General features: G+C 43.5%; 1 protein-coding gene across 4 annotated transcripts; it reads left to right on the top strand.

Moving 5' to 3' along the window:
• Positions 1-658: 658 nt before the first annotated feature.
• On the top strand, positions 659-13,976 carry hipk1b (homeodomain interacting protein kinase 1b). 4 transcript variants are annotated; one of them, XM_063911493.1, is made up of 18 exons: positions 659-993; positions 2,542-3,272; positions 3,945-4,136; positions 4,264-4,445; positions 4,589-4,712; positions 4,982-5,101; positions 5,311-5,397; positions 5,515-5,699; positions 5,782-5,932; positions 6,673-6,859; positions 7,148-7,266; positions 8,146-8,280; positions 9,224-9,381; positions 10,130-10,201; positions 10,466-10,636; positions 10,750-10,964; positions 11,056-11,168; positions 11,936-13,976. In XM_063911493.1, the coding sequence occupies exons 2-18, from the start codon at positions 2,544-2,546 to the stop codon at positions 12,386-12,388; spliced, it is 3,393 nt and encodes a 1,130-aa protein (XP_063767563.1). In that variant the 5' UTR covers positions 659-993; positions 2,542-2,543; the 3' UTR covers positions 12,389-13,976. The 4 variants fall into 4 exon arrangements, with proteins under 4 accessions (XP_063767563.1, XP_063767562.1, XP_063767565.1 ...); XM_063911492.1 differs by having other exon boundaries at positions 9,221-9,381; XM_063911495.1 differs by lacking the exon at positions 8,146-8,280.
• Positions 13,977-14,055: the final 79 nt, after the last annotated feature.

Below are 14,055 nucleotides of genomic sequence, written 5' to 3'. Positions count from 1 at the left end.
ACAAGAATTTTAAAAGTTACATTTTTTTATATAACAATATTACCCAAATTTCAGATCAGTCTATTTTCCCAAACCTCTTCACTGTAATGCCAGTTTCACAAATAGTACAGCCTAAACTGCCCTCTCCCCTATCTCTGCTTACATTTTGGTAACATTTGATTACAAATGCTCATGTTGCCTATGCCAAGTTTCTTGAATATTTAATTAACTCGTGTTTTTCCTGACTTTTAACATTCTGCTGCACATTATCTTCATACTCTTCAAATGTGTGTTCCCCTCCACAGTTGCCACATACTGGATTTCCTATACAGACAATAGCGGTAAATTAACATGGTTTATCCGGGGATGTGTGGAACATTTTGGTCCTGCCGGAAAATCACTGGTATTTTTTTTTAACATTACGTCACTTCAATTTCTCTTTACCGTAATGTGAGCCTTTTTTGATGTTTAAACCGATATCAAATGTCACTTGACCCAAAATAGTCGGTCATGTGGCCATGTTTTAACAGTTGTCAAATTATATCTCCACCAAGCCAGCCTTAGATGCTAATTTTGTAAGAAATTGTGCTCGTCTCTGTGTGCTTCGCGTGCCCAACCTTAGTTATTACGGTAAATACCGGAAATTACGTAGGAATCGCAGCTGATATAAGGACGTGGTTGTTCCGGTGAAAAAGGGGATTTGCTGCTTCAGGACAGGCGGTTTTAGAATAGAATTTATAATGTTCAAATCAACGAATGTACATATTTTTTAGCACTAGTGGATTTTACTTAATAATACAATGACACATGTGTGTTTTTGTTGTGAAAACTCGGAACTGTGACGCCTTCTGCTGCTGTCTAGCTCTCCATCGGTTCAAGAAACAATGCAGGCCTAGCTAGCATCTGACTGTGGCTAGCGGAAGCTAATCGGATAACGCTGCTCCAGCAGACTGCAGTGGGATTTAAAGCTTGGACGAAGCCCCATTTTTCGACGCTGCAACAACATCCACACCGGTATTTTACATATGTTATCAAATCAAATGTTCCCTTTCATGCAGTGTGTGTTATTTAACATAATGTGATGTTTGTGAAATATGCTAATGCTCGTTAAACACAATATGTTCACGAAGTTAACGCGTTAGCTTGTTAGCATTTGCGAGTCAAGTCATATTTTCCTTGTTGATTCTATACTAAAGTCAATCTGTGTCATGCAGATGGTCAACAAGGTGAAGGCCAAATGTATAACTTGTCTACCAAATCTGTTTAGGATATGGTAACATTTGAAGACAGTAGTTTGATTTCCACTATGGTCCATCACAGTTTCCCTGTCAGAACCATAGACAGTAAAAAAATGGGACAGCTCTTATCTCGCAGTTACACAGCTCATTTGTATTTTCGCATTCCTAAAATATATATTTTGACTTGCTTTTCTTCTAACTAGAACGTGTATTTCAACCGGGGATCATTACACACGGGTCCACCTTATTGGATCCCAGTTAATCATTGCATAACACCGGCTGTGCAACAATGGTTTAGTTTATAGAGGTATGTTGTCATGACATAAAGTTGTTTAGTCTTTCCTGCTGCTTGCCTAATCTACGTTGCATCCATTATTACACGTTTGCATTTATAATTGAAGGGAAATCTTTATTTTCTGTCTTTCTACACATCCTATATGACATTATTTTGTATGCAGCAAACTTACACACCATCAGGAAATTAATTCCTTCAAGGTGCCATCTAATAACTATAATATAAACAGTTTATTTATTGTAATTTGCAGTCTGGGACCAACCTTTCAGATAATACCTTGCATTATCTATAATTATGTGTTGAGTGGTTTGTGGGGTATTTGACAGTTTGTTTTGTTGGTGGTCGTCTGTTTCCTGTTTTAAAGAGACAGCTAACTGAACGTATTGCTGTCTAATATGCAGCAATACAACCCTACATTCATGAAGCTAATACATGTCCAGGGAGGTTTTCAGTTAACTATTTTCACTACCATTTGAATATGCTGATTTAAATTGATCAAATATTCAGTATGTTTTTAAAATACCATTGCAATTTCTCAGAGCCGAGGGGACTCCTTGATAGTCCTTGTTTTGTCCTGCCAGCATAGTAAAACGGAAAGATTTTCATCCTACTATCAATTTGAAGTAAAACCTCACATTTGAGCTAAAACCATAGAAAGAATTGTTGATAAAAGAATTGATGATCAATACAGTTTCCTAAAATGTGTTGGTCAGTGGAGTAATATATCAATCCTTTAATCGTTTCAGTTGAAACTATTTTACTGAGGAAGTTCAAATTTACGGTCATTTAGTGAGGTGCTGTTAAGGTGTTTTGAATTATATTGAGAGTTGTATGTATTATTTATCCATTAATATTAATGGGATAGACTGTTGAATTAGTTGCTGTAAACCAAATAAACAGGTTATGTTGCACAGCAGTAAATCAACACATATTGTAACCTTTATTCATCATTTTAAGAGGTTTTTACAGTATCTTATTTCTTTGTTGTTTTTATTAATCTCTATCTAATCCACATTAATCTTTTTTCAGCGATGAGCTCTCAGCTGCAGGTCTTCTCTCCCCCCTCCATCTCCTCCAGTGCCTTTTGCCGTGTTAAGAAGGTGAAGGTGGAGAGTAATGTTTGGGACGTGTCCACCTCCGAAGCTTACAGCTCCATAGCGGGCCAGTCTGCATACACCTTTACCCCAGCCATGGCCGTGGCACCCTTTGCACCATCCCTGGTTTTCCCCCCTGCGGCGCCCGGCTCAAGAGGTCAAGTGGTGGTGCGAGCCGCTGATAGCACCGGCAGTCTTCCGCGTGGATCCAGTCGGCGAGTGGCGGAGCAGGCCACGTCTTCCTCTTACGCTCACACAGAGACGGCCTCCGAAACAAGGGGGCACAGGCACGGGCAGAAGAGAAAGATCGAGGAAACCAATGAAGGCAGCGGAAGCGGTTGTGGCAGTGTACAAATATTGGAGGAGCTCTCAGCCCCTGCAGCAGCGTACTCCACCCGTACCGGCGGTGGCGGAGGAGGCACAGGCCAGTCTATACCCCACTCTGCTCCAACCACCAAGAGCAGCAGCTCCAACGGGGAAGGGGACTATCAGCTGGTGCAGCACGAGATCCTCTGCTCCGTGTCCTGCAGCTATGAAGTGCTGGAGTTTTTAGGAAGAGGCACGTTCGGACAAGTGGCTAAGTGCTGGAAGAGGGGCACCAATGAGATTGTGGCAATCAAGATCCTGAAAAACCATCCTTCCTACGCTCGTCAGGGCCAAATTGAGGTAACACGGTTTTGTTGATACTTCATTTGTGCATCCTACTACTTTTTTTTTTTAATAACTCATGGTTACTGGTTTCATTTGACATCGTTGGCAGAGAGCTTCTTGTCTCGCAGAATTAATATTAAAGTGCTGTGTGTAAGATTGATCGTGGATTTAGCTGAAGAAATCTTGAACGGAGTCAAAGTTTCCAGAGTAATGAGACAATCCAACTCGCATATTTCTAAGCTTAATTACAGTTTAACATGAAAGCATTCTTTTCCCCTAACTGTTGAAAACATAATAAAAACATATTTTTTCGCCCGTTTCCGCCCCCGATGTTGCCTCTGATTGTGTTTTTATGGGGAAATACCTTGAATTTTGCCGTGGCTTTTGCTCTTTTCCCCCATTATTTCTGACACAGGATACATTTGTTCCAATACTGGATTAAATTCTAATTGACTTGTCATGTTACCTGGAGTTGTTTCACAAATGCTACCTTGTTGTCGCTGCTGTTGTTGACAGGCAACATTATCAACCATTTTTTAAGCCAACTGGTAAATGAAACCTGTAACTGCCGTACCACAGCAGTATTGAGCCATTCCTCACACTTTCACTTTCATTTTTCTTATTATGAAACCTAATTGAACCAGGTATAATCGACTAATAAGCGGTGTTATTTGTATCTTGCAACAGGTGGGTATCCTGAACCGGCTGAGCGCAGAGAACGCGGATGAGTACAACTTTGTGCGCTCATATGAATGCTTCCAACACAAGGGCCACACGTGCCTGGTGTTCGAGATGCTCGAGCAGAACCTGTACGACTTTCTCAAGCATAGCAAGTTCAGCCCACTCCCCCTGCGGCACATCAGACCCATACTACAACAGGTGGGCCCCGCAGGCATTCATTAAACTTTGTTATAACCCATTATTATTATTACTTCATTTTGATTTGCAGATTCAACCTTTCATTTATATGCCGCTGAATAAAAGTGTGTGTGTTTGTTTTCTTTAGGTGGCTACAGCGCTGATGAAACTGAAAAGCCTCGGTCTGATTCATGCAGACCTGAAGCCAGAGAACATCATGCTGGTGGACCCCCTCAGACAGCCCTACAGGGTGAAGGTCATTGACTTTGGCTCAGCGAGTCATGTGTCCAAAGCTGTCTGCTCGACCTACTTACAGTCGCGCTACTACAGGTTCGTGCAAATAAATCCAGTCTCTTTAAATTCATCTAAATACTTGTTTCCTTGTTAACTAATCAGGATGAGTTGAAATAAGCCATGTTACTATGACACAACCTTCTTGGTACTAATTGGTTAATTTCCTCTTCACTGTTTAGGGCTCCAGAGATCATTTTGGGTTTGCCGTTCTGTGAGGCCATCGACATGTGGTCTCTGGGCTGTGTGATTGCTGAGCTGTTTCTGGGTTGGCCTCTCTACCCGGGAGCCTCTGAGTACGACCAGGTCAGTACCAATATTAGTGTAGCCCAGACCTTAACTGGGAAAGAAAAATCCCTGAAAAAGGCAGGATAACCTATGAGATAAAATATAGGCTGCCAGCTTTCAGTTGATGGCGTGTCATGGAAATAATGTAGATGAAAGTCCTATTGAGAGCTGCTCATTATCTATAAATCAAGAGATGCCAACATGCTGCTGAGAAACAAGCTACCTACTGTAAGAGTTGTACTCACTCACTTTGATTCTAAAACTTGAATATGTTTTCCCTTTTCCAGATCCGTTACATTTCTCAGACTCAAGGCCTGCCTGCCGAGTACCTGCTGAGCGCTGGCACAAAGACCAGTCGCTTCTTCAATCGAGGACCTGACTCCAGCTACCCACTCTGGAGGCTTAAGGTTAATATAACCTCATAGTATCTGCTTATTACAAGGCTATAACTGATTTATTAAGGTTACCAGAAACTGAATCAATATGTTAAAAAAATAAACTAATCTAGATGCTCATTCCTTACGTCAATATTCAACTTTTACACATATAACTTAATGTTTATTTTATTAGCTTTGGCAAAAATATCAAGCAAACATGATTTTTTCATATTTTCCAGACCCCGTCAGAGCATGAAATGGAGATGGGTATCAAGTCGAAGGAGGCCAGGAAGTACATCTTCAACTGTCTGGATGACATGATGCAGGTAAATAGTTTTTAAGTATAACATCTTTTAAAATAAAACACTATGCTCTTAACCCCTTTACCTCTATCTCTTATTATTTGTTTGATTCATCTGGGCGTTTTATATTTTGTATTCCAGGTCAACCTGTCTTCTCATTTGGAGGGCACGGACATGTTAGCAGAGAAGGCTGATAGACGAGAGTTTATAGACCTCCTGAAGCGGATGCTCCGTCTGGATGCCGACAAAAGGATCACGCCTACTAAGACTCTGGGTCACCCCTTTGTCACAATGAGCCACCTCATGGATTACCCCCACAGCTCGCAGTACGTGGGACCTGCAGATGTTCTTATATGTTGTCTTTATGTGAATGTTATTTCTCACACAACATTACTCCTCCCTCTCCAGCGTGAAGTCCTGCTTCCAGAACATGGAGATCTGTAAGCGCCGGAGCTCCTACGATAGCAGCAAATCCCTGTACTCCACCAACGCAGTGCCCAGTGCTGCCGCCGGCAACCTCACCGTTACCTTCAGTAGCCAACTCAACCAGCATAACCAGGTACGACGCGTCACTTCCCCAACACTGGGTCAACACAATATACAAAATTCAAAGCAATCAAAATGTTTTGTTCTTCCAGTCATAATTGTGTAATTGCTCAGAATTGGAAATCTTGCTCAGCTGTTCCTTTTTTAATGGATTTTTTACCATTATCTGTCTATGCACTCTCTCTGAATGTTACTAATGTTATAGGGAGGCAGTTTCTCATGAATTACTCTCTGCCACGTAAACGTACTATTAAATTAGAAAAACTAAATCTGTCCGTTTTGCAAGCACTTACTCCAACAAACTAAACATTACCGAGCTGCAGCTAATGATCGCCTAGAATGGACTGTGAGGGAGAAGGCCCTGCAGTGTGATTCCAAATGACCTTGAGAAGCACTGGTTGTGGAGTTTTAGCCCTCAGCGTTGTCTGTCAGATGGAGCTAATGCGTTTGGTCAGTAGTGCGTGTGTCTGTCCACAGCTTATCACGCACGTCACTGACCCAGGCTAGTATTTTGCGTGTATTCGAGACTGAATGCTCACTGACATCTCGTGGTTACGTTGATTAACTTTTCCTTCCTTCATATGGGTCAATTGAATATGTGAGCACAGTTATGACTAGTTCAGAAACAGACAGACATAGTTACATCATTTTGTTTCGTTGGTCTTTGAAAATGAAGAAATTGCTGCTCATTCTGTCCACAAACACGTATCCCTTCTAGCTTTAATCAATGGTCTTCTTCAATTCCTCCCCCAGGTGCCGTCTGCGGGGGGAGCGGTGCCTTTGCTGAACTACCAGCCCGCTCTGTACCAGCAGGCAACCATCAACATTCCCGGGCTCACTCAGCAGAGCGTCCCGATCCCAACGCGTGCTGCTGGGCTGTGTAGCCAGACAGAACCCTTCCAGCAGACCCTCATCGTCTGCCCACCCTCCACTATCCAAGGTAAAGGAGGAAGATGCAAGACTGAGAAACACAACAGGAAGGGTTGCAGCAGCGTCAAAATTTGATTATAATGAAGTGTTTCCTCACTTCAATTCTTTTGGTGTCAGGCTGTCACTACTAATATGTTGATTAGTGTTAATTACTGCTTACTTATGATCACTATAGTTGAAGGCTTGTCTGTGCAGATTATGAATGTTCATAAGATGCTTATATACCACAACATCCCACTCTTTCAGGGATACTTTTTTTTCTTATTTTAAACTTGCGCTTGTGTTACTTTGTTTTCAGGGCTACAGCCATCCAGTAAGGGCTCCAGTTTCCCTGTGAGGATGGAGAACTCTGTACCCATAGTACCTCAGAACCAGTCTGCGCAATCGTTGCAGATCCAGCCCAGTATGCTCACACAGGTAAGACTCTGGAGGTTTAGTCTAAAAGGAAGAGTGCATGTATGGCCGATTGAGAGAGACATGGGCGTATCGCAGGAAGTGCAACTGATACTTTTATTTTTCAACGTTATTCCGTGGTATTTTCTCGTTCAATGTAGTAAATGCAGCCGCCCTTCAGACTGGAGCCTCTGCTAACGATGAGAGGGAGTGACCGCTTGCTCGCCTGTGTCCAAACTATTGGATGTTATTTTACATGTGGGAAGGGGCATGTAGATGTCAATTTCAGCAGTTCCATACAGATTTCCATGATTTGCACATTTTTGTGATCTGTTCAAAAACCAAAGCCCAGAGTTGCAGAAAAAATGAAATCATGTCATTAAGGGCCAATCTGAGAACAGTGGTGGCCCAGTTTGGCTCATTCATGTACACACTGAGTGCATCCAAAACGTCTTCCCGTTGGGGTTGTCCTCTCCTGCCCCCCTCCCTCTTTTTGCTGCCAGCTAAGCCAGCCAATGTTTAGTGAGAAGCAGGTTGAGACTTTTTCTTCAGTAATATGGTTTGCTTCCAGTGGAGTTGTTGTTTATTTAATTACAGTTGTACCGTTGACCTTTTGAAGTAACAAAAGCTGTCACTTCAACAGCATAGCCTTTCTTCCAGGACCAGGCCTCTCCTTTTCCCAGTCTCCTGTCTGGGACGAGGGCCAGATGTTTAATGCGGGAGGCTCCAAAAGCGATTTAATTGTGATTTACTAAACGTAGGATTAAGGTCTGCACATTGCAGAGGTCAGGAGTCCAGACGGCCCGCGGTGCCAGTGTGCGTCTCCTCAGAAACAGCCTTCTGAAGGACATTCCTCCTAACGCTACCCTCCCCTATCCTCCCTCCCCTTCCTCCCTCCTCCAGGGTTCCTGCACACCCCTGATGGTGGCCACGCTGCACCCACCTTCAGCAGGCATAGCACCCCAGTACTCACTGCCCCTCGGGCTGGGCGGCGGGGTGGGTCGGCCCACCCTCCTGGAGCACACAGCCACAGTGCTGGTAAAGCAACAAGGAAGAAACACGCACACACACTACGACTAACCAAGCCATCTCTATCCTGCCCCACTCTGCATTTTCTTGTTGCTATTTCCCCCCCTCTGTGCCACATGTTGTCTGGGGCTACTCTTTTTTTCACATCACATCACATGGAGACTTGTTATGGTCGCTTGGTTCTTATTTTGTTAACATTTTATCATCCTGGACTCACCATCGTCCTTTGATTATTATTTTAAAATCCCCTTTTGATATTAAATCAGAATTGACAAATTGTTTTTCCATTCTAAAGCACAGCCCCTCCCCATACCACTCACACACTCTTTCACTCCCCACCCCCCACAGTCTCTCCCCATAGGTGTGCTGAGGGCATGGAGCGCATGTGTTGCTGAGTTGGTCTGCGCTTTGCTTGCAGCTTCCCTTGTCCCGTCCTTCCTTGGTTTCAGAAAAGGAGGTTGCAGCTATAAAGCCCCCCCCCCAGACTCTCTGACACACATCTTTTGTTTCAGCCCCCAAACATGCGGCACGCCTTCTCCCCACACAGCTGATCAGCAGACTGCGTGGCATCAGGGGACTGAACTAATCTCTTTCTATAGCGTCTCTTCTTCAGCAGGCTCCGTGCTCCTGTGTACTCTTCTTTATCCCCGACTGTTTACAGTGCTTCATTGTTTGTGCTTTGCATGATCTTATCTGGTGCGTTTTTGTTGCAGGGCAATGCTTTAATAAGGGAATGGCTTGGGAAGAGTTGCTTGCTTATCTATCTCTGTGCTTATGCCTGCGGAAGAGATTGGCCCTTGGTTTTGCCTCTTTGTTGTTTGGATTTATTTCTCCGCATGGCTCAGTCTGTCTGGCCCATTCCAGCAATCACATCAGTTGTGTTTACGCATTAATACCCGATCCTTGATAGAACATGTACTGAAGTGTGAGCGTCTGTTGTTTCTCTCAGCAGGCCTGGCCCACTGGCACGCAGCAGATCCTCATCCCGTCGTCGTGGCAGCAGGTCCCGGGCGTGGCCATCCACAGCTCCGCCCACCAGTCCAATGTTCCAGAGTCCCCCCTGGAAACACTTCACTCAGACGCTGCCATGCAGCAGGGGCACAGCTGGAGGTCGGTCCCCCACTGATCAGTCTCATACTGGTTTCAGTTATGAACTGCCAGCTTATGGTTTCCATATTTTAGATTTTCGTCATCAATTTAAAAATGTCACAACCAATTAAATTGGACCGCCTTTTTATTCTAGTGGTTACCAGTGCTTTAAGTAACTAAGTAGATTTACTCGTGTACTATACTTAAGTACTACTTCAGTATTTCAATGCTTCTTTGTACTCCTCGACACTTAAGTGTCCACTACATTTATTTAATACCTTCAGTTACTTTGAAGATTTGGATTAATGAAGATGTATTCAAAACTTAAATAGACTTTAGTTACACATGGAGTAAATACACAAGCTACCGTGCAGCCATTAAAGCCTGCTGCACCTTTACCAGCTTTGATAACACTTTATTTATGAAACCTATCATATATATTGTTCTGAAATGGACCAATCTGCATAATGAGTGCTTTGACTTTTGGTACTTTAAGTATATTTTACATTGAATAACATTTGCAATACAGGACTTTTACACTCTGGGATTTCCATTCTTACTTAAGAACAAGATCTGAGTATTTTTCCCTGTGGGGCGTACAGTGCATGCATTATAGGAAGTACGTTAGTCCTGTTTGCTGGATTAACAGAGCGAAGCGAGGGATGTAAAGCTGCGTCAGTTAAAACAAACTTGATCTCTTTGTGTTTATATTTCATGTTCTGATTTGAGCGTTGTCCCTGCTTTTAACTTTTAACTTTGGCCATCACAGGAGTACAGCCCAGGGCCGGAGTCAGCAGGAGAGGAAGAAGGTGAAAGCCAGACGTGGAGAGAACAGAAACAGGTTGGTGGATTCATGCAGCGTCTCAACTGTCACACTAAACGACAAATGCCTTAAAAGAACTGCCATCACATCCAGGAACAGCAATAGTTGATCTCTTGAAGCCGTTTCTGAGAGGTTGACACTTTTGAACTACTAGCCGTAGTTTGTCACACAGATGTGACGCAACAACCATTATTGAAAACGAGTAGGACTGAGCCATCACTGCTGAAACCATGTTTCCTTTGGGTGGGAAAACTCAACTTTTGCTTTTGTTTCTCTTCCTAGGGGTATATCTGCCACGTCATTGCTCAGCAGCAGCGGTGTGCCCCCGCTCAGCACCAGCGCCACATGGTCGCAGCCGATCGTCATCTCCGACACGCCCAGCCCGGCGGTCAGCATCATCACCATTCACAGCGACACGGACACCGAGGATGAGCGCAAGTTTCATCCCGCCAGGTGAGAACAAGACTCTCCTCATAACCAGTCACTGTTTTATTTTTCTCCGAATTATTTTTAATTAATTTTCTTTTATTTGCTGAAGAAATAACATTGTTTCTCCGTATACTTAGCCTCGGCCTGAGCCAGCGCACAAACGTCATCAGCTGTGTGACGGTGCACGACTCGGACTCGTCCACAGCCAGCCCTCTGACTCCCCTCCCCCGCACACTGAACCAAGTTAGCAGCGCGTCGTCTCGCCAGGCCAAGTCTTTGGCAGTGGTGGCTCCTTCAGTCAAAACCCAGGGCTCGGAGCGAGGAGCAGCTTCACGTGGACGCCTGGACACCGGTGAGTCCCCTACTGTCATCTGTTTGTGTTACCGTGGGTGAGGGATTTTATTTTGGGTGTGACTAACCTTGATAATGCATTTTATTTCCAGTGAACTATATGAAACCGAAGAGATCATCCAACCGGCAGCCCTGCAGCTCCGGGGAGGGCATGGAGCGGAACAGGCTGGTGCCGAGCCAGTCACACCCTTTAAACCTGAGCCAGGTGAGGATCATCCTGAGTTTATATTTGTCATTTTAACATGCGTCACTGTCTTTTTAAAGTTGTATTAGAATATGCTGTCAGCACTAAATGTGCACGGGTGTAAACTTGTCGGTTACCAGTATTGCAAACACTGCTACCGATAACATATAAATCAATAAATATCAATCCTGTATTTGCCCTTTATGTCAACAGGTTAAAAAATGTATGTAGACATGTGTATGTACAGAGAAACTGCAGTCATTATCTCAAAGAAGTATGGGGAAGTAAATGACGGGTTGTCATCAAAAATGACTCGGGTGCTTATTGGAAAAATTAGTGGGTGGAAGGAAAAACAGGTCGAGCAACTAAGAACTAACTATCGAAAAGCCTTTTATGAGTCTTTAAAGCATGTGTGGGCTTTGTTGCCAGTAAATTCAGATTGCTTCCGTGGAAATCTTAAAGACGGTTTGAAAATGTTTGCACCTGTGGAACACCACGCATTATTTCCCCTTTCACACGCATAGTAAGCTTCCATTATAAAGCACTTTTTAAACATTTGTAAAAGTACTTTACAAATGGAATTAAAACCAGACAAATGAGATAAAATGAGAATAAGCCCGAAAGAGCACTGAGAAAGAAAACGCAATGAAGTGAATAAGAACAAATAAATATAAAAGATTAACAGTATTAATAAAAACATAGCAAACATCTGCACAAGTAGTCCAGGCACACACCAACCTGCTCCCACAGCTGATGTCCTGCCTCCTCCTCGCTGTGTTTCTCTTCAGGTTCAGCCGGTGGTTTCTTCCTCTCAGGAGCGCTCCCACAGCGACTCGTCTCTGCGCCGCCAGCCGACGTTCCCTCCGGTCGTTTCCTCTCACTACAACTTCCCCGAGGTGTCTGGCCTGGCCTCGGCCCCCGGCCCCGGCCTGTACGCCTACCCGGCTTCCACCGCCCTCTCCACGGCCTCTCAGGCCATGGAGCAGCTGCTCGGCCGTGGTCACGCCCCCCACGGACACTCCCCCTCCGCCTATGCAGCAACGTACACCTCATCGTCCTCCTCCCGGAGGGACTCGGCTGGTCGAAAGGATTCGGTCAGCAGCCTGCTGCACGGCCTGCCAGCCGCCTACCAGCACCCGTTTGCCGCCGGCTCTCCCTACGTCAGCGTGACACCCCGGGCCGAGGCTTACAGTGCCTACCAGCTCAGCCCCCGGCGCCTCACACAGTACCCGTACCTATAGGGAGGCACACACACTTTTAACAAAGAAAAAAATCTACTTCCCACATACTATCACAAAGGGAGTTCAAACTGTATCTTGTAGAATAACTGTTGTTTGCTGCTTTTGACTCCAAGGCGGCAACTCTCCGTCGACTCATTTTCACTCTCTTTAGGGTCGTTTTTAAAATGGTATTATTTGACATTATATTGGTTTATTTTCCCTTTAACAATATTGTTTATAACCCATATTTTATCCCCATCTTATCCAGATGTATGATTATGGCATTGTGTTAAATGTTTTTTCCTGATAATCTTGAGGTTTGGTGTGAAGAGAGATTATCCTCCTGTCACAAGCTGCGAAGACACTTTAGGCGAGCTTTTAGACGCCTGACTCACACGGCTAGTGAGGGGCTAGCTGACAAAGATTTGCAATTATTCATTTCCCATGACCCCTTGTTTTAATGTTTTCACACTAATCCAAAGTGGCCCTGGGTTTTTCTAGCTAACGTATTATGACTGTATCTTTTAAACCCATGTCTGATTACTCACAAATGTCTTTTTACTATGTTTTAAATTATGTTGTGTCAGTGTGAGAAAGGAAGAAGAAAAAGAAGGTCAGAGAAGATGTGGAATAAGAGAAAGGATGTGGTGCAAACTGTGACGGATACATGTTAATTTAAGTGCACATGTGATAGTCTGTTATTGTAGTGACCGTATTTAGCCAGGCTTAATCATGTTCCTTATGCAATAGAAACTTTTTTTTTTAACTGCATCAACTGAGTGCTGAATGTATTAATGAAGTACAGAGGAGAGGGGTTAACCATCCAGAGGAATGACGTGACAAGCTTTTGTTTTAAATTGTTTATGAAAATATTAACTTTCTTCCCTACTTTACTCTCCTTGAAATATAAAAAAATCCAGTTTTATGTGGACCGAAAAATATTCTATATCTGTGAATACTTAGTGTAGGACCTTCTCATTTACTAAAACAGATTTATGGCCTGTTTGAAATGTTTTATGATCGATAAAGTCAGAATTTTGCCCAGTTCTCTCCCCTGAAGGAATTTGTAACCAACTCCCACACTGATGTCCTTGTGAAAATAAGATAATTTAGCAGATAGGCTTCTGTGTTTCTTTATCTGATGAGAAGCAACTTTAGCAGTTATGTCTCTTATAAGGCTAAGATGGGTCTGTCCATTCAATGTACATGATGTATTAACCCCAGAAAATGTGCAAAAATGTCCCCTTTGATTTCACTCACATCTGAATATAATATTTTGAATAACAGTTCTTCACATAATGACCAAGTGTGTGTAGCGGGCACAGGTCTCGTCTGGATACAGCTAATTTGTGGCTTTCCCCGCCACCATCTTTTAGTAAAAGGAGGTGAGCCTCGGGATGGATTCTGTGGGTTATGAAAGCTTTTTAGTAAATCGTTCCCTGTTGTGTTTGCATCAGTTTTGTGTTGTAATGTCTGAATATTTAACTGTATTTCATCTTAACATAGTGTAGTTAAGAGGATGTTTGGTAGAACTAATTCAGGGAAAAAAGGTTTCAGCTCAAATAATCCACTGTCACTGTTTTCAATAAAAATAACCACAAATTCACAATGGCTGGTTTTATTGCTCCTTCACCTGATTCCAGCATTAAACTATGCATGGCAGTTTTGCTGTATGACTTGAGGTGTGT

Source organism: Eleginops maclovinus, chromosome 20, assembly GCF_036324505.1.
Source record: "Eleginops maclovinus isolate JMC-PN-2008 ecotype Puerto Natales chromosome 20, JC_Emac_rtc_rv5, whole genome shotgun sequence".
Classification (NCBI taxonomy): domain Eukaryota; kingdom Metazoa; phylum Chordata; class Actinopteri; order Perciformes; family Eleginopidae; genus Eleginops; species Eleginops maclovinus.
The sequence above is the reverse complement of the archived record's forward strand: the minus strand, read 5'-3'. Positions and strand labels throughout refer to the sequence as shown.

What these genes read in the sequence shown, in the direction of transcription:
- hipk1b (XM_063911492.1), top strand. Translation starts at nt 2,544, where the DNA reads ATGAGCTCTCAGCTGCAGGTCTTCTCTCCCCCCTCCATCTCCTCCAGT. An exon ending in TTACAGTCGCGCTACTACAG is followed by an intron (nt 4,446 to 4,588) that starts GTTCGTGCAAAT and finishes TTCACTGTTTAG; the next exon opens with GGCTCCAGAGATCATTTTGG. An exon ending in AACTCAACCAGCATAACCAG is followed by an intron (nt 5,933 to 6,672) that starts GTACGACGCGTC and finishes TTCCTCCCCCAG; the next exon opens with GTGCCGTCTGCGGGGGGAGC.